The sequence below is a fragment of the Cibotium barometz genome, chromosome 31 (assembly GCF_041138505.1).
Source record: "Cibotium barometz isolate CiBa-2024 chromosome 31, ASM4113850v1, whole genome shotgun sequence".
Classification (NCBI taxonomy): Eukaryota; Viridiplantae; Streptophyta; class Polypodiopsida; order Cyatheales; family Cibotiaceae; genus Cibotium; species Cibotium barometz.
This window is the reverse complement of record NC_141076.1, coordinates 48903948-48923812: the sequence shown is the minus strand read 5'-3', so window position 1 is coordinate 48923812 and position 19865 is coordinate 48903948. Positions and strand designations below refer to the sequence as shown.

At 40.7% G+C, this 19865-nt stretch overlaps 1 protein-coding gene across 1 annotated transcript; it reads left to right on the top strand.

Moving 5' to 3' along the window:
* The first annotated feature begins 11386 nt into the window (after positions 1–11386).
* Positions 11387–17656, top strand: LOC147620968 (uncharacterized). Its single transcript, XM_086825260.1, has 6 exons — positions 11387–13959; positions 14210–14408; positions 14513–15142; positions 15386–16061; positions 16176–16251; positions 17216–17656. The coding sequence occupies exons 1-6, from the start codon at positions 12010–12012 to the stop codon at positions 17306–17308; spliced, it is 3624 nt and encodes a 1207-aa protein (XP_086681386.1). The 5' UTR covers positions 11387–12009; the 3' UTR covers positions 17309–17656.
* The last annotated feature ends 2209 nt before the right edge of the window (positions 17657–19865 follow it).

Sequence of the window (19865 nt, the reverse complement as noted above, 5' to 3'; positions counted from 1 at the left end):
TTTGTGTTATACTTTGCAACCAAGCAGTATTGCTTTTTGAAGTCTTCCACAAAGCACCCTTGAAGATTAAACTTATATACCCTGCTCAACCATCCGTCTACTAACAGAAACCAAGTTTTTTGTAGGAACATGTACATATGCCAAAAGTACTTTATTTTGCCAAATTCCATAGGCAATGGCACTTTATCAACATGTGCAATGGGGTGTAAATTATCATCGCCTATTTCTAAATAGCCTAGTTTTTTCATTTTTTGTATATCTCTAAGCCACTCATCATGACTAGTCATGTGGCTAGAAGTGCCAAGACCACATACTAGATATCTCTTAGTCTTGATATATCTCTTGTCAATGGAACACTGAGCATGTGCTTCATCTCACAAACAACTGCTCACTTCTATCATCACATTGTTTATTTGTTTAATGATGCATAGTTACCTTACTGTAACTTTTCACTTTTGATATCATTCCATTTTTTAAAGTAGTTCTTTGCTATGTGCCCTATTTTGCACAGTAATAGAGCTCTATGCTATTTACATTTCAATTTATTTACCAACCACCTCAGCCTTTTTGGCTTCCCCTACCCCTAAAGTGGCATGTTCCACCTATTTATACATTAGATTTCTGTTGTTGTTGTTGCCCATGATTTTTGTTTCTAAAGTAGCCTACACCTTGGCTTCTAGATGATGATCTACCTGTACCTCTACATCTAACTCAGTAGAAGGTGCTCATGTAAATTTTCAGAGGATGAACCTCCTGCGATATTCATCTCCTCATTGGATAAGGAGAGCAATCAATTCCTGAAAAAATCAGTAAAGTTCTCTTGAACTCTAGTGGAGGTCTAAAACTAGCTATATTCTTTACCAAGGCCATTCAAGGTTAGGGACACGATATCATCATCATTTACAAGGTGATCCAATAGAAGCGAGGCCATTTGTAAGCCCTTTAATCTTCACCAAATAATCATTTAAACTCAACTCTCTGGTGACATTATGTAGCTCTAGCTTTAGCTACATCTTTCAAGCTTGGGTGCCTCCTTAGGCATTTGTGCATCTTGTATATATGCGCAATCATAGAGTCTATCACACTGATAGATAACTAGTATAACACCTTTTTGGCTCTTTCATGCCATGCTTTATATGCCTGCACCTATACTAATCTCTGGCTCCTTTTCATCACCTATGATGAACTCCTAATATCCTTTACCCAACACAAGTAAATTGGGCATCCTAAACTTCCATGATTGGAAATTATTATTGCCCAACTTCTTGGTCACAATCTAGGGTAGATTGTCAAAGATCTTTACTTTGCACCATAACTAAGAACTTTTAACAACTTTTTCACTTATAGTAGCCTAGAAACTCGATTAGTCACACTATTTGGCAGTAATGTAAACTTGTTATAATGCCAATATGCCTATATATGTGAATGAGTCACATACACATACATCTACCAACTAAGAACTTTTAACAACTTTTTCACTTATAGTAACCTACAAACTTGAATAGCCACACTGCCATTGGCACTGTAAGCCTGTTATAATGCCATTGTGCCACTATATGTGAGTGAGTCACATACAAATACATTGCCAACACTTTCAAATCTTAGAATCTCTATACAAACTAACCTACAACCAAATTTCTACCACCATCATAACTTTGCACTGACCTAGAAACTCGAATAGTCACATTGCATGTGGTACTGTAAGCCTGTTATAATGCCATTGTGCCACTGTGTGTGAGCGAGTCACATACACATACATTGCCAGCACTTTCAAATCTTAGAATCTCTATACAAACTAACCTATAACTAAATTTCTACCACCATCATAACTTTGCACTGGAAACTAGAAATTGGGCATACATTATTGTAAGATTCCTCCCTCTAGCTTTTGAGATGTAAAGGTGTAAAAACCTCCCTTCTGTTCTTGTAATTATTCCCCTCTCTGAAATAGAAGAAAGATCTTGCTTTACCCTATTTTGGCCTAGGGAGAGAAAATGTCTAGAGAGAGATAATCCAAAATTGAGATATCTTTGGATTTAAAAATCCTCCTAGTGTCTAAAATGGATTCCCCTAAAACAGAAGTTCAAAATGAACTTTCCAATGTGCATTAGAAATTAATTAAAAATGGTATAAGAGACCTTAGCCTAAGGATCTATATTTTCAAAAAATTTTGGATTATGGTCCAATTAAGGTTCTAATGGGCCAATTTTTGGATTATGGTCCAATTAAGGTTCCAATGGGCCAATTGGATTAATCCAAGTGTTGGGATGAGATAAATCCAAAAGAATAAAAGAAAATATCCAAAAATGAGTAAATGCTCACATAAGATGAAGAGTTGACTGAGTACAAGGTTTATTAGTTAAAAATTATGAGATATTACTAAAAAAATGAGATATTAGTTACTAAAAAAAATGAGATATTAGTTTTGACACCTTGGTAAGGAAAGGGGGACTCCTGAGGTAGGCGCCTCTTTCAAATGTGTGGAAGGGTTTTTAATTCAAAAAAATTATGATATTTTTATCTTTCCTCTCTCCTAGATCAAACCAAATAAAAAAGGGAGCCAAACTGGTCCAAATTGAGTCAAACTGAACCTGGAAAATTCTAGAACCCAGTTGGACTTGGTTAGTGGCCTCCCTCACCTATAAATAGACCCTCAGTCATTTGTAATTGAATATTGGAGCTATACTATGCTAGTATTATATTAAAATAATCATATTTTCTATTATTCTTTTAATTTTTCTCTCTCTTGAGAGCTTGGAGCTCTCTCTCTCTACAACAACTCTTGGAGTTGCTCTTCTCCTCTTGGTGGACCAATTGATTGGTCGGGGGCTCCACTGCAATTAGAGAATCAAGCCAAACTTGGAGGTAAAATCAAATTTTATGGTTTTTTTTCAATTTTCTCAATAACTTTCTTCTTCTCAACCCCTCTCAAGCTTGAGAAGCTTTCTAAATGATTGTTTTAATTCAAATAAAGCTTTCCCTTAAAGTCTTAATGCTTAATTAAGAGAAAGTTAATCTTTATGCTTATTTGTAATGCTTTCTTTAAGTAAATCTCTCTCTCTAAAAGAATAGCCATCTTTATGGCTAAATCCCTTGAAAAAGGATGCTTCTCAATGATGACAGTCTCTTAATTCAAAGCTAAACTCTAGGCTTGATAAGCTAGAGATTAAGAAAGTTATATTTTTATGATTTTGTGTTAACAAAATAATGGTTATTTCTTTTAGATTATTTATAAGTAGTTAAAAACTACTTTAATTGATTCTAAATGAGAAATAGATTATCCTATCTAGGGCTCCACCTGTCACCACTTTAGGAAAAGCTTGGCACGAACACATTCTTGAGCTGAGTAAAGTTGATCTTATCTTATGGCTTTAGGGTTCGAAACCATTGATGAGCCTTTCCTTCTAAGGTCAGTCTTCTAAGGTCAGTCTTTTAAGGTCAGTCAAAAAAGGCATGAATCATGATCATGTCACTCACTAGCCCATAGGTTTCGCATGTGGATTCAAAGATCTCAACATGTTGGATGGGTCCCCATCCTCTGAGAACTTTTGTATAATCTTGGAAATAATTTGTGGCTTCATTTGGGATGGTCTAGATTCTAGAGCAGTGCCTAGTTCCCTAACCATTTCTCGGCCCATTTCTGCAGCTATATTAAGCAAATTTGTCCTTGTGGCCGCATTAAGATCTACATTCGGATCCACCATTGGTCTTCAAGGAGCTACTCCCCCCTACCTAGACCTTGTCCTCTTCTTGCATTACCTCTTTTAGGCATTTCAGGTCTATGGGTAGGTCCCACCAACTCATCATGGCCTGGCTCATTATTAGCAGCCTCCGCCCATCTTTGTTGAATTAACAGCTCTATGTCCTGCAAGAACGTGGGACGATTGATCATTTTCTCTATGTCTTCCTTTATATACAAGCGGTTATCAACTTCAACAGTTTCTTTGGGTAATTTATCCCCTTCATCTTGGGTATCAAATCCTTCATCTGCTCTTGGCTCTTCATTAATGGGTTCTTGATTTGGGATTTCTCCTCAGTCATACCCATTTCCATACCATCAGTAGCATTCCTAAACATTTCTGGTTCCTTACCACATGATTGAAATGGATTTACATTTTCCATTTCCTTTTGTTCAGTCCTTGTTCTTGAAGTATCAAACTCTTGTTTCCTGAAGCTCAATACTCGCAGTTATCGCTCTACTTCAGCCCTCTTCAATTTTAATTCTACTTCTTTTGAGGTTGGGAAGGAGACTTGACCAGTCCTGGCCACACTTTCCTTGTCTCTCTTCACCCTGGGAGTTCCACTAATCCTCACAGTGTTAGACAGCCTAGAACTCGAAGGTTGGTTGGTACTTCCGGTCATGGAGCTTGTCCGATTGGCCCGTACCCGCGGATTGCACTTCATCATTGTTGCTGGTTTGGAGACTAAAAAATCCCCTGGTGGCTGATGGGCCTGTACCCGTAGATTGCACTTCATCATTGTTGCTAGTTTGGAGACCAAAAAAATCCCCTGGCTGTGTCAAAGATATCACTGGATCTTGTAGGGGGGAAGGTGGTTTTCCTTCCTCTCCAATCCCAAAGAATCGTAGCCCTTCTTCCATGGACTCTTCACTACTTGTATCAATGGTGGTTAGATTTCTCTGAGCCAAAACATTCAATTGAGTGCTCGTAGAGTATCCTAAACCAACACTCTTTTGATAGGAATATCCTGGGTGGTTTGATGCACTATCGTTAGGAGAGTAAGGTCATCTCCAATGAGTTTACCAAACCTCAAGTGATGAGAATATGATTTGATAGGCTAAATCCCTACCCCAAATGAATTTTCATAGGGTTCTGTCGATCTGAATTTGTAGGCTGTGAGATTGTAGATAGCAGTTCACGTCGTGAGATAGCAGGGAATGGTTCACGTCGTAAATCTTTAAATGGTTCACGTTGTGAACTATTTTCTGCACTTTCACATGTTCAAAAGTCACTTCAAATTTCAGGTCCGCATTGTCCTGATCTGAGTTGGTTGGTCTCAATTTGTGTAATAGAGGCACTTTCTTAACTTTAACCTGACAATCCTTTGTTCATGAATTAGATCCATCATTGACAGTTCAGGCCGTGAAACCGCAGAAGTCAGCTCACGTCATGAAGTATTTTATAGTTCACGCCGTGAAAAGGTAGGTGGTTCACGTCATGAAATCAAAATGGTTCACGCCGTGAAATGATGGATAGTTCACGTCGTGAAGTAGTAAATGGTTCACACTGTGAAAAGGTAGAAAGTTCATGTCGTGAACTATTTTTTGCTAATTCACGGGATAAGATTCCGTAGGATCCGTTGTGTCAAAGGTGTCAAGATAAGGTACCCTATTTTTAGCAAGGTAATCCCGTAATTTGCGACGTTGATTGTGGAGACGGTTCATGCCGTGAGATAGCAGGGAATGGTTCCCGCCATGAACCGTTTTCTTGCACTTTCAAATGTTAAGCTCCCACGTCAACAAAGTGAAGATTAGGTCTAAATTACCTATCCATACGCTCCAAAATGGTTGTGCTAGTAGTAAGGAGTGTAATGCAAGTTCAAAGCACAACCAATGGCTCCTTATTTTTGTGATTTTTATGAATTTTTTGAAAAAACAGAAAATAGAGTATCACATCTACTCGTTCACGCTATAGCAAGTTTGGTGATACAAACATCAAACTTAAAAGAAAAAACGGTGTAGTTTTCCTCTAGGGTCACCCAAGTACTCACCCACACACCAAAAACAAATAATTTCTAACAAATCTTCACTTCCACTCAAACTTTATCCATTCATTCTTTATACAATAATGCACTTCTTGAATGCAAAGACAACCATGAAAATTGTATAGTGGGAGCTGAAACTCAAGGAGAACAGAAGAAAAAATGGTGTTTCCCCAGCAGCAGCGCCAAAAATGTTATGGACTACCACACCTCCAAAGAGATAACTCTAACATTCACCATTGGATGCAGAAATAGACAATAACCATCGTTGGGGACTTACCAAGGCTCCGAGCTCACATCCCTTGAGGTCTCAAGCTCGCTTCTGAAACTCCAGTCCTCTAAGCTCCACCTCCACGTTGTCATCGTAGAGTCGCTCGCACAACCACACAAGGCAATCTCTCTCTCACTCTTCTACACATACATGCATAGAAAAGGCTCATGCACTAGAGTACACTCTCACACACACTCTCTCTCTCTCACAAGACAAGGCAAGAGCTCTCACAAGACAAGGCAAGAGCTCTCATAGCACAAGGGGATTGTGTCCATTCATTATGAGAATATGACTTATATACAACTGGCCCTTATTTACACTTGGGCATCCAAAACTTACTAACTAAGGCCTTGGGTGGCTAGTATCTCATAATGTTACAACTTTTATAGTGCCTTTACATGACACTTATTAATTTCCTCAAATGGAGGAGAATAATTGTTACTCCAAAATGGGATTAACACGGCTTCCAACAATTCTCTTGTTCAACAATGTTGTGTTCTCATGCCTTCTCTCATATTATATTATCATTCCTTAACTGTCTGGTATGAAGTCATTTACTTTCCATTTCCTTTTGTTCTGCTTTCTTTATATGCATGTGCTCATCTTCCAATTCTTAATCTCTCCCACCATGGCCCAAGGATGCCAAGCTTTGCATTCCTTGTGCACTCAGCATTACGCTCCATGCATGGCTCGTCCGTCTGCTCCCTCGGCCTAAATTGACCCATGTTGCAAGAGAAGAGCTTAACTCTTCTTTGTGACTGTCAGCCTCTATCTCCTTCTCCACCTTCACATTCTGACTCCAAAAACAAGGAGAACGTGAATCTGTGTATTCTGACTCCTCCTAAAGGCTCTGTTGGTATGTAGAGTCTCAAAGGTGTCAAAAGGAAAGTGCACTCTTCTGTAGTTTATAATCCCTTTGTAAAATTTTCTCTTCCATTATTATTTTTGTTATCTATATTTATGTTTCTTATGCGTTGGCTTGTTTTGCAGCCAACTCAGAGACATACTGTGCAACAACAAAGAAGAAGCTAAAAGGTGGTCCACTTCCTCCTCTCCTCTACATGCATCTAGTGACATTGCCCCTACATGTCCTCGTTTTCTGAGGGGTCCCAATCTCAAGAGTTTTGAGGTATATATATAACCATGGGTGATGGTAACAGTGACACCTTGCTTTGGGAATCTATCAGTGAATTCATGTGCCATAATTGTATCAAGGGACTCCTCTCTAGAAAGAGGGAGTACTATGCACCATCTCCACTTCCAAATGGTAGTATGTATTCTATCGACCTCCATTATTGTTATTGGAAGCAATACATAACATTCATAAACCACCTGGTGGGATTATCATGTTTGTAGTGCCTTGCGTTAGATTAAGATGCACACATTTGCTTTGATGCTACCTCAAATATCTTCATAAATGACACTTTCGAGTCTATGCTCATAACATCTTTGCAACAGAGGAGATGTCAAGAGAGAGAATTCTATATGCTTAATTTGGTCTGGGTGACCTAACGAACCAAGTTTATCTCACACCGATCAATGTAATTAAGCATGCATTTGTGTATATGGAAAGCTACATCCTTAATAAATGGTCTATTACATTGGGTGTTATGCTTCTAAAAGTGATGCGTAGTACTGAGAAATATTTCCCGAGCGCACAATGAATAATCCCAAAAGCATGCAAGGTAATCCCAAAAGCATGCAAGGGCATGCACTTTGGTAGAGCTCGCACGGTCAGGAAATGCTTGAAGACACCTGAGTTTGCTGAGATTGAAAAGATAAGGAAGGTGTTCTTCTATGAACACTACATAGAAGGCGCAAGAGAGCATGGTACTTCCTCAAAGGGATTCCTGATGACGGTACTAAGGTGCAACATAAAGCAGAAGCTATGGTGGGTGGCGAAGACGAGCATGGAGCCAAGCCTAGTGCTCAAGCAAACCCTATCTTGGTGGAGGACAACCCTCCAAATGTGGATACGTTAGAGCCCTACATCAACTATCATAAGGAGAAGTCAGTAGAGTTCATGAGGGCTATTATCAAAGGAGATGACTTCATACACGTCCCACATGACTTAAGCAATGAAGCTTTCATGTAGTCATTTGAGTTTGTGTACATGTTCTCATTTTAGGGTGTGCTCAGTTTGAATAAGATTGCTTATGCAATCCTATAGTCCTTTGTGTTCATCGTTGTACTACTATTGTTATAATAAATATTTATTTTGGAATTCTCTACTTTAATATTTTATCTTATTGTATGCTTCTTGCCAGTGTTCTAGAAAAACTATATACGGTTTGCACCAAAAAAACCCTCTAATTTTACACTTGCAAAAAAATTCCAATCTTCAAGAGTTCAAAACTTTAAATTTTAATGTTCTCAAGATATAAAATTTAACTTCTAAAATACAATAGCACAAAACCTTTTCACATCGAAAATTGAGCTTTAAAAACTTTATATTGACAAATTCACAATGATGTATGAAAAATATCATACTATCCATCTTGATAGTTGATAAAGCATTACATAATCAATTTAGTACAATCATAGAAGTGATTTTGGACAACCATAGAAGTGATTTGGACTATCATCACATGTGAATAGAAGTGATTTGGACTATCATCACACTTCAATAGAAACACAATTATAAAACATTATGAAGTACTTTACTTTGAATCAGTCAAATATTCCAAGACACATGTGAATAAACATGTCTTGAGGTCTTTTCTCCAGCTCTCCATAAACCAATAGCATTTGTGAAATCAAAGGACACAGGTGGCAATCCTTCAACGAAAATGCGCATAAGTACATCCATGCTCTTTGTTTCCAACCGGTTCCTCAACTTCCTTTTGATAATGTTATGCACACTAAAACCTCTTTCACACACTACAGTACTACTACATTGCAACATTACAATTTGAGCTAGAGACAATAATGTAGGGTACATTTGATGCCACACATCATTTCTCCCAATCAAACACCAAGTGTCCTTGAGTGACTTACCTTTCCAATCTGATGCACCTTGAATTTTAAACACATGAAACTCTTTTCTTAAACATCACTCATCTAACATTGCATCAATGTGTGTACCATCTTCCAATGTGACAACATATTTATAATGCAAAACCAAGACATCCAACTCAACAGCATCATAATTTTTTAACTCTTCGGATGTGGAAATCCAAGAGGAGCACAAGAATATTAAAATTTTTCATTATAGAAGAATCAACAAATCTGTTATATCCAAGTGATTCTTAACTTCAATGCAAAACTCTATTTGAAAGTCAAGAGTTGCAGCCAAGTCACTCCCAACCGCAATCCTTACCCCATAGTACATATCACCTTTAATTGCCTTCCGCATAGTCCACAGCTAACCATGCTGAGGAATGGATGGAAATCCATAACCATCATGACCTTGCAAATTCATATCAATATGGCATGGGCTCGCTGAAAACTCCACATCTAACAAAGCAATATTAGAAGATATTAAGCTTGGTATGCTTGTCACATCCACAAAACTCCGCGTTCTATGAGAAACACAATGGATGGCAGTCATGAAACGACTCCAACATTTATCCCATGGCTTTAAGAGCTTCCCTTGCCTCAAGAAACAGAAAAAGGGCATAAAGCAAGGAAAAAGGGCATAAAGCAAGGAAAAAAACACTCAGACAACTAGTCTCTCTCTCTCTCTCTCTCTCTCTCTCTGGCATGCATTTATGTATGCAGAGCTGCAAATGTAGGGCTGCCCATGGCCATGGACAACATGTGTCCTATGGCTTTAAGAGTGTCCCTTGCCTTGTAAAACAAGAAAAGAGCATAAAGCAAGGGGAAAAAATAGAAGCTAACCTACTAGCGCTTTGCTCGTTGACAGTAGAACACGTGACCATAATCTATACGAACTTCACTCAAAATCATACCAAGCAAATGATGTGAACAAAACACAACAGAGCATATGATCGGCCTGATGTATATGTGCAGGGCTAAATATTAGAAGAACGAGCATTAGAGCATGGCAAACAAGCATAAGTGCATGGCATAAGAGCATATGCGTGTGCTTGCTGTAACAGAACCGCGCACAAATGCATGGCAAAATGAGTAGATGAGACCCAGCCTTGAAGCACCTAACAAAAATCATGAGTACAAAAACCCTAATAAAGAACCGAGCAAAAGTGCATGGCAACACGCATAGATGCATGGAAGACAAAGTAGACATTAAACCTAACCATAACATGATTACCCCTGCCCCCACTCGTAGTAGCATTAAACCATAAAAAAGATGGACAAACTAGAAAGCCTAATACAAGCAAGCATGTAAAATAAAGCAAACGATTGAAAAAAAGTGCATGGCAATGAGCATAGATGCATGGCAAAGTAGACATTAAACCTAACCATAACATGATTACCCCTGCCCCCACTCGTAGTAGCATTAAACCATAAAAAAGATGGACAAACTAGAAAGCCTAATACAAACAAGCATGTAAAATAAAGCAAACGATTGAAAAAAAAACATTTATCTAGAGCCAAGCTGCAGTGGCCCCCTAATCCTAAAAGAAAGAAAACGATTAAAAAAAAACAACATTTATCTAGGGCCAAGTTGCGGCTCCCTCATGAGAGGAAGGAGCCGATTCAGCCCTGGGCCATTCAAAGGTAGGGAAGAGAGTAGATGGCTGCTCCACAGAATGGGCAAAGCCTGCGATGCTAAGAGCATAGGTCGTGGCCGATGAAGCATTGCCAAGTAACCAGATGTAGCAAGCTCGGCTGCCATAACCAGAGGAGGCGACTTTGGTCGCCATAAACCAGAGAACTCAGAAGGCACCTAAAACAACTATGCACAAAACGTTCACAAAAGAAAAAACACTTCAAAAAATAGCACGTACAGTGGCGGCGGCCGCACACTTGGAGGGGTACACCAACTTGATGAGAATCCAATGCAATACTATTTTTTATAGTAAAATATGCTCATATGTAGATAATATTATCTACCTACTCTACCCACCCGTCCTTATCTTATTGGACAACTTCTGTAACCTTTGGACCTTATTTTCACCTTAGAAAACCCTCCAATTAATATGTGATAGCACTTAAAACCTTCTAAAATCTTTGAGTTATCTAGTATTTTTTTTATTGATATCTAAAACCTTTGAATTATCTAGTATTAAGGTAGATTCACTTTATACTACACAACTTATATGCAATTTTTCATACTTATTTCTTGAAAAGCAAGCCTGAAACTTTTCAAGCCTTAGCCTATCCATGGATTAATAAATACCTTTGGGACTTTATAGGGTTGCCCTCTGAAGCACACGGGGCCCATTATCGACAAGGAAACGAGTCACGAGTGCATGGGAAGTTGGGAAAGTTTCGTAGATTTTGTATGATGAATGTGGGGATCCAACAACTGAGTATATTCTCATTGCAATTTGCAATTTTGCAATGCTGGGTTGATGGACGATGGATTTCTCTGAGAGAGTCTCTCTCTCTCTCTCCCCTTCTTAAATGATTGTATTAAGTACTCTTGTGCTGTTCATGGGGCCATTCTGATGTGGACTGCTTCTCCTTTCTTGCCTTATCCCTCAAATTTCCTTGCTTAACTTATTAGTAACCCTAAAACACATTGAACAGTACTGTTTAGTAGACCTTCTGTGTGTGGGATTGCTCTGTGCTCATCACAAGTAGAGTAGCTTGTCTCTGGAGGTATACCTCTATGCATTGGGTGCATTCTGAATGTGGGTTCCCCTTGGATTGCCCTTCTACCCAATGCTAGAAGAGTATCTCCAGCTGCACCCCCCTCACCTCACCTCATGGCTTTAGCTCAGCCAAGAAGAGGGAAAATACATTGAACAGTACTGTTTAGTAGACCTTCTATGTGTGGGGCTCTGTGCTCACAAGTAGAGTAGCTTGTCTCTGGAGGTATACCTCTATGCATTGCAATGCATCCGGGTGCATTCTGAATGTGGGTTTTCCCTTCTACCCAATGCTAGAAGACTATCTCCAGCTGCACCCCCCTCACCTCACCTCACCTCATGGCTTTAGCTCGAGCGAAACCTACTGGGAACCCACCTGCCATCACTGCAGCTGCTTCGACTGGGAGGAAGCTCAACAGTAGTCTCTCTGATGATGGAGCTGCAAGTGAGCCTGGTGTAAAGTGGATCTCCAATGAGCCTGGTGTGCAGAGGTCCTCTATTAGGGGGAGTGAGAATGCTGAGAATGAGCTGGCTGGTGTGGCTTGGGATTGGCAAGCAAGGAAATGGGTTGCAGGTGGGCACCCCCAAAATCAATCAGAAGGAAACTCTCGCGACAGATGGATGGGCAATGCTAACTCTGTCAATATGATCAAGAAGCCCTTGCAGAGAGGTAAACCAGGTGGGTGGGTTAGTGAGCTAGAGGGGATTTCAGAGAAAGAGGTGGCAAAAGACTGTGGTGTGGCCAGGATAAGGAGGGATAATGCAGGGTTGAGAGGCAGGAGGAAGGGTTTCCATGTCATTGATCTGCAAGCGAGGCGCAAACTCTCTCAGCGAGAGCTTCTTCTTGTCAGAAGAGAGAGAAACCCTAGAAGAAATTCCTCTGATAAGGCCTTCCCTCTTGCCAATTTGGAGTCCTACCTCGAAGCAAGGGGCCCCTCATCTCTGGTTAAAGAGAGGTTGGGCTTCTCTCCTTGCTGTAATCTCAACTACGTGCAGAAACCGAACATGAGATCACAAAACCAAAATCTGGTTTCTGTTGCTGATGCTTGTCCCAGTGCTGTCAGTGCAAATGAGCAGCCCGAGGTGTTAGTTAGAACATATGAATCTGCAAATGAAGTAGATAATGACGATGATAGTGACGATACTGAGTCCTTCCACTCCGAGAGGTCTGCATGTGGTATGTCATGGCGTTGGCCCGGCAACGGCCAGCGTGCAAAACATGATAATCAAATGGACTCTGCTGGAAGCTGTATTCCTGTTCCAAAAAGAAGAGTTGGAAGGGGAAACAGAATGGGTTACAAGTATAGCTCTGAGAGGTCAATGTCTTCTTTTGATTCAGACACTGAAACTGTCCCTCTGATGACAGAGCCAGAGCCTTTCCATGAGTATAGTGACGATTTTGTGGCTACTTCGGTGGAGCTAGACCGGGAAACCCCTCGCATGCATCAATTGGATGAGTTTCAGTCCAAAAGAGTTAGCAGGTTCAAAGATGGTGTAGGAGAAGGGATTAGCTCTAAGAAGCCAGGGGAAAGCCAGGAGCTTGTTATCAGAAAGCAAAGGAAAGCTGGTGGCAGCAAGCACAGAAGTTTAAGTCAGAAGTACCGCCCGAAGTCCTTCAAGGATCTCATAGGGCAGAACAGGGTAGCAGAGTCTTTGTCTAACGCCATCCTGAGGGGCAAGATTGCCCCTGTCTACCTCTTCTATGGACCTAGAGGGACAGGAAAGACAATAGCAGCGAAGATATTCACAGCTGCCATGAATTGCTTGTCAATAAAGGAGCTGAGGCCTTGTGGTTTGTGCAAGGAATGCACGGCTTTCAACACAGGCCAGAATTATGATGTTAAAGAGGTTGATGCAGCAGGAAGCAATGATGTGGAGAACATGAGGTTTCTTCTCAACCACATTTCAATACCGCCGTCAGGTTCGAGGTACAAGGTATTCATTGTAGATGACTGCCACACATTGACTGCTGAAGCATGGAATGCCCTCTTGAAAAGCTTGGAGGAGCCACCCAGTTATGTTGTCTTCATCCTCATCACCACAGATCTAGAGCAGCTGCCACGCACTGCGATGTCACGGTGCCAGAAGTTCATGTTCCCCAGGATCAAAGACGCTGATATTGTGCTGAGGCTTCGGAAGCTCGCCCTACAAGAGAAAGTGGAGATTGAGCTTGAAGCACTGCAGTTCATTGCTAGCAGATCAGATGGCTCTTTTCGAGATGCAGAGAACATGCTGGACCAGCTGAGCCTGCTTGGAAATAGGATCACCTTAGCAACCGTGCAAGAGATGGTGAGATTACTTTGTTTGGCTTCATGGTCTTCTTAATCTGTTGATTGTAGAAAGCATTGTAATGTCTGTACATTACTGCATGCTGCCCGTACACTTTTTTGTTTTTGTTTACCGCCTGTATATGTTCCCACTAACATTCAGTACATGCATGATGGTCACTGTGTGTACATGACAAGGCTGCCAATTGCCTGAGTTATCTATCTACTTTTGCCGTCTGCCACTAACCCCAATGCCTCTTATGCCCTCCTAGGCTGGTCTGATCCCCCATGACAAACTCGCCAAGTTACTGGAGTTTGCCTTATCACCTGATACAGTGAGTACAGTAAATGCCATCAGAGAGCTCATGGAGTCGGGAGTGGAACCTCGGGCTCTCACATCTCAACTCGCTACACTGATAACTGACATCCTTGCTGGAAAGAACAGGGTGGCAGGGTACACAACAATGAGAGGTAGTGTCATGTTTTTACCTTGTTTATGTGTTTTTGGCAATGAGCTTGAGAAAGGGCCATGTAAACTCAATACCTATTCAGCTTTTCTGCCTGTATGTTTACAGTGAGAAAAGAGGAACAAGAGAGGCTAAAACAAGCCCTGAAGATATTGCTAGAAGCTGAAAAGCAGCTGCGGTCTTGCAGCGACCGGACCACTTGGTTAACAGCTGCTTTTCTTCAGTTTGCTTCAAATGAACCTTGCCTTCTGCCCTCATCGTCCCGGGGTACAAGTGCCGCACCAAGTCCCATCACTTTCATTGATACAAGTGAAAAGGAAACTCTGAATCTGGATCATGCTGGCTTTGGACAGTCATGGGGAGGTGACGAGAAGTGGGGTCCACATTCTCCACTACAGCTAGATGGTGCACCATCTTCTCTTCAAGGTACAAGCAAGTGGGAAGGTGTAGTCCAAAATCGGATGGATAGCCATGGTCACCATTTGTTGGGCCCTTTTTCTGACAACAGAATCTACCCTTGTGACCAGTCTCCTCAGTCTGGCACATCTGTTCAAGAGAGAAAATCAGGTGCATGTTCATCTTCTGGATTCCGGAAAATGGTTCAGAGGGAATCTAGCACAATGAGCCCATCCACCATGGACTGCATTTGGAGGAAAGTCCTACATGGTAGTCGCTCAAATGTGCTTAAGCAGCTTCTGCACGGGGAGGGTAGATTGGTCTCTCTTGCAGTAACTGAAGGTACGTTCTGCTCCTCTTATTGGCATCTTTACGGTGTCCGGCTGCTTTTAGGGTCATCACACACTCATCTCTACTAGTTCAATAGGTGGGGGCTTTAATGGTTGAGATTGCATGTTCATATAATGAGGATGGGTGTGCATGATTGTTGGCGGGTACAATGTAGTAACCAGGCTGACATCGCCAAGGAATCTGAGGTCTTTTATCATTTAGCTGGCCATGAATAATTGATGTGTTTGGATGCAGCCTTTGCAATCGCCCGCCTGGAATTTCGACATCCTGAACACAAAGCCATGGCAGAGAGGGCAAGAACAGACATTGCAAATGCATTTCAGCTCGCACTTGGGTGCCCAGTAGAAGTGGACATCAGCTTGCCCTCTCTGCTAGGTGAAAGCAATTTGATTCACAGGGAGGGCAATCCATTTGAACAAAGAAATCCTGAACACCGTAGTGGCCATATCAACACTCCTGTAGACGAAGAGAATTGGTTCTCACAAGAGAGGAGGAGAATCAGAAGTGGTTCATTCAGGAAGTCATCTAGCTCATTCAGAAACATGGCACCTGCCGTTTCCAGCCCTCTACATCACAATTTAGAACACAGGAGGTCTAGACAGAGTTTTGAGATCGAGGGCAGAACATATAGCAAGAGGAGTACAGATGTGTTTGTCAGAGACCTTGATGTCAATAACAGAGGGAAGTGGAAAGATGGGGCAGCTCGGGCAATAAATCCTCACCACCATGCAGTGGATACTCATGCAGCAGAGAGGTTGAGAAGCCCAAGTAAGCATGTCCAAGGTCGAAAAGGGCCAGCAGATGGCTATGATGAGAATGGCCATGCGCATGAGGACGTTAAGGGAAAAGGGGAGGGTGCGGTTGTTGAACATAAAGGGGATGGCAGTGGCAATGATGATAACTACAGCTCGTGAGTATCACACTTAATAATGCGGTCTCCTATGCTTGTATTTTCCTCTGCTCAGCTTTGATGATGTTAAACATATGCTATTCTGAGATCCATGTGTTTCCTTGATTTGTGCAGAGACTCAGAAGGTGCTCCAGACAGAGATGCACCTGGTGCTCTATGCTGGAAGGGGGCTCATACAAATGATAACAAGGTAGAGAGAAGATCTTTTTCTTCAGTGCTGGATTGCTCACTTGTGGTGACCGATCCTCCCATATATCCTTCACCTTTTGTGTGTTTTGAGAGAGGCACACACCCATCAGCTGTGCTTGTTGGGATGATCAAAATCATGCACGTCCCCATTGCTAGAAGCGAGGTGTGATGACCTTGGCATGGTACTCCTTGTTTTCTTCGTTTGCATTATGTGCCATGTTCATTTAAGCTGATTGGTAAGAAATAGCTTCTTTTGATTGGCTTTGCTTGCGCTATGCTCATGAGCTCTAGCCTTCTTCCTGCATGGGGAAACTCAGCAGTAAGGTTTATGCACGAAAGCTTCAATGCTACGGTGGGTATGTCTGTATGCATTGGTCTATCTCCCTTTATGGGTGGCCTAGGGAGTGGATGCCACTCACTTGCCCCAAGTCAGAAAGTACGGGTAACCATTTTCCCCTAAACATGGATGGGCACACAGAGACCTGCTTGGGCGCCTATCCGAACGCATCGGCAATGGGCAACGCTTTTGGGTGCCGTAGCAGCCTGTGAAGGCCCTTGTATTTGCTAGTTTTTGCTAGTATCACGCAGATTGGTGCATAGAACTTTTTCATGTTGTTTGTGTTTGCTTGTTTTGATGATGGGCACTGATGACGTTAGTGGGGATGTCGTAGTATCTAGTCCATACTATGCATGATGGAGTTGATGGTTTATTGTCTTGTGGATGACTACCATGAGGTTATAAATTGCACTTTCTTATTATAAGGTGAATTTGGGCATGTTCCTGGATTCATCTAGGTATATATACATTATGTTGGTGTTTGCGACGCTGCAAAATGTTAGTTTCATAAAGGCTTCCAGCTTTTTTAGTTCTATCAGGTGCTGTTACTCCTAGCATTTTGCACCACATACAGTCCTTCCGAGCTTCTGATGATTGTGGTCATTTATCACTGGTGATTTGTGCTCAGGGGAAGCATCGCATGGGACGGAGGAGGAGGAGGAGGAGAGGGAGGCTTCTGCTTAGGCTTGTGCCTTGTGCAAAGGGAGGAGGCAGAAGCTAGGAGAAGTGTGAGATTTGATGGAGGCTTGAACCCACCCATCAGGCAACATTTCTGGAGTGTGTACATTGTTAAGACGGACCTTGTCATGGCCGGGCCAGTGGCCTTCTTGGATTTGTTGATGGTGTTTATGGCTTTGTATTGCCATGCAAGCACAACAGCTACCTAGTGTATTCCTACTGTGTTGAGTTTGGGGAAAACCCTAAGCTTTCCATGATGTATTTGTGCTGTATGACCTGTGGCTGTGGCTGTGGCTGGTGTGTGCTTATTTCCCTAATTCATTTCATGTATCCTACCTTATTCATTTCATCTATATTGATGTGCATGGATGCTCTTAAGAGGCTTCTTCTATATTCAATGAGTGGAGCAAAAAATCAAGAGTATTACCAAGTAAAGGCTAAAGATCTTCTAAATGGATTATGAGATAGACTATGCCCAATCTCTTTAGTTTCTTATTGGAATGTGCACCGTTGCCATACATGTTGTTGCCATGCATACTATGTGTATGTACACCATGTATGTTTACTTGCATTGTTCATCTTTATATGCTTACTCTAATCTCTCTGTATATGTACCATGTAGGTATCTAACTTGGCTTAAATGTTCATTTGATCTTTGGCCAGTCTCTTTAGTCTCTACATGTATACTTCCATCTGTATATGTACTATACTTGTATACTTCCATATACTTGCAATGATCTCTATATGTACTATACATGTATCTTACTCTTTAATTACACTTGGTATATCATGTGCAATTCTTGCCTGGTTTGATGATGCAGCTTCCTATACTATTATGTATGCATACTATTGTGTGTATCTTGCCTAGTTTTGCCTTTGCATGTATGGTATGTATCTACATGTTGACACATTATTAGTTTATAAGTTTTTCTTTTTTGCACATTGGCTCTATTCAAATGCATCATGTTGTCAAAGTTTGTATGTTGATCTTTTTTCATGTTGTTTTTTGAAGGCTTTTATTTATTAAGTTTTTGTGATGCAAAGGAGTGTGAAGCTATACACTATCAATAAGATCTATACGCCATATGGTTTTAGTGAGTAGAGAGGGCAATGATCCTACAACAATAGAGAACCTAAAAGAGAACAAACAATATGCTATACGGTTTCAGTGATGAGTAGAGAAGCAATGATCCTACAACAACGGAGAACCTGAAAGAGAACAAACACTCTATACATGCATTTTGGCATGTTTCAGAGTCAATCATTAAAGTTAGGTTTATTGTGCTTATGTTAGAAGGACCCTTCTCTTGAGGGTGAGCCCATATGGTGGATCTAGCTATACAATATTATAAATATGAACTATATAAATGAAAACACTGCAAATGTAAAATTAGTCCCTAAGACACCTATTCACTCAACTATGTAAGATAAAATTTGAAGCGTAGTTAATCGAAAGAGAAGTGTAGCATGTGCATATAAAGAGTGCAAAAGAGAAGTGTAGTGTACATGTAAGTTAACCAAAAAGAGAAGTGTAGCATACTTATAACAGTGCAAAAGACCACCACTACATTTGCATAATAGGTTTTCATGTAACAATAGCATGAAAGTAATACAAGGTTTCATCCGTCTCCTCGTCTCCCCTCATTGATGTTTGGGTAAAAAAAGGCATAGAAGCAATGTTAACCAGTGTAGTTGATAAGATAGTAGTATATACTAGTACTCAACCCGTGCATTGCTGCGGTATGTAAAAGACATTAAGAAGCAAAACGCAGGAATGGAAGATACAAAGGGTCAATCGGAATACAAAGGGTCAATCAAAGGGATTTTCCCCTCTTGGTTGTCCATGGTTAATATGTAATAGATGCCGCATAGTATTGGTTAGAGATCGGATGGAGAAACCAAGTAATGATACACACACAGAGATCAGACCAAGCATTTAGAGAAAGCATGCTAGTAAACATACATTGGATGCTATAAAAAGGAGATGGTAGCATACATAACAGTTTTACATTTAAAAAAATGAAGCATTTACACGATAAATAAGTGAACATGGAGATTGTAGGCAAGCATACATGTTTGTATAAAGTTGAAAATGTATGTATGTTTGTATAAGTTTGAAAATGTAAAATGGCGCACAATCCAATAAGAAATTACAGAGATTGAGCAGAGCCATTGAGAAAAAGATATTTAGCTTTTATCTAGTAATGTTTTCGATTTTTCACTAAGAGTAAAAACACTTTTTCTTTGCATTTATAATGTGTTGTAAAAAAAATAAGGACAATAATCATGGAGGAATGTGCCATTCTAGCCCTATTTAGATGAGCACTTATAGTGTTGAAAGTGAAGAAAGAACTTTTAGAATTGAAAGTGGAGAATAGTGCACTTTTAAAATTAAAAGTGGAGACTAGTGCACTTTTAGTATTGAAAGTGGAGAACAGTGCAGTGTTATAGAGCTATATAGAGTGTGACAACATGGTGGAGCACTTTCTTCAAAATTGTTCTCTAGCATTCCCATTGACAATTTTCAATGTACACATGAGCATGCCTTGTCATACTTTCTACCAACAAGTGGAGGCATTCTCATAAATTTTGATACAACC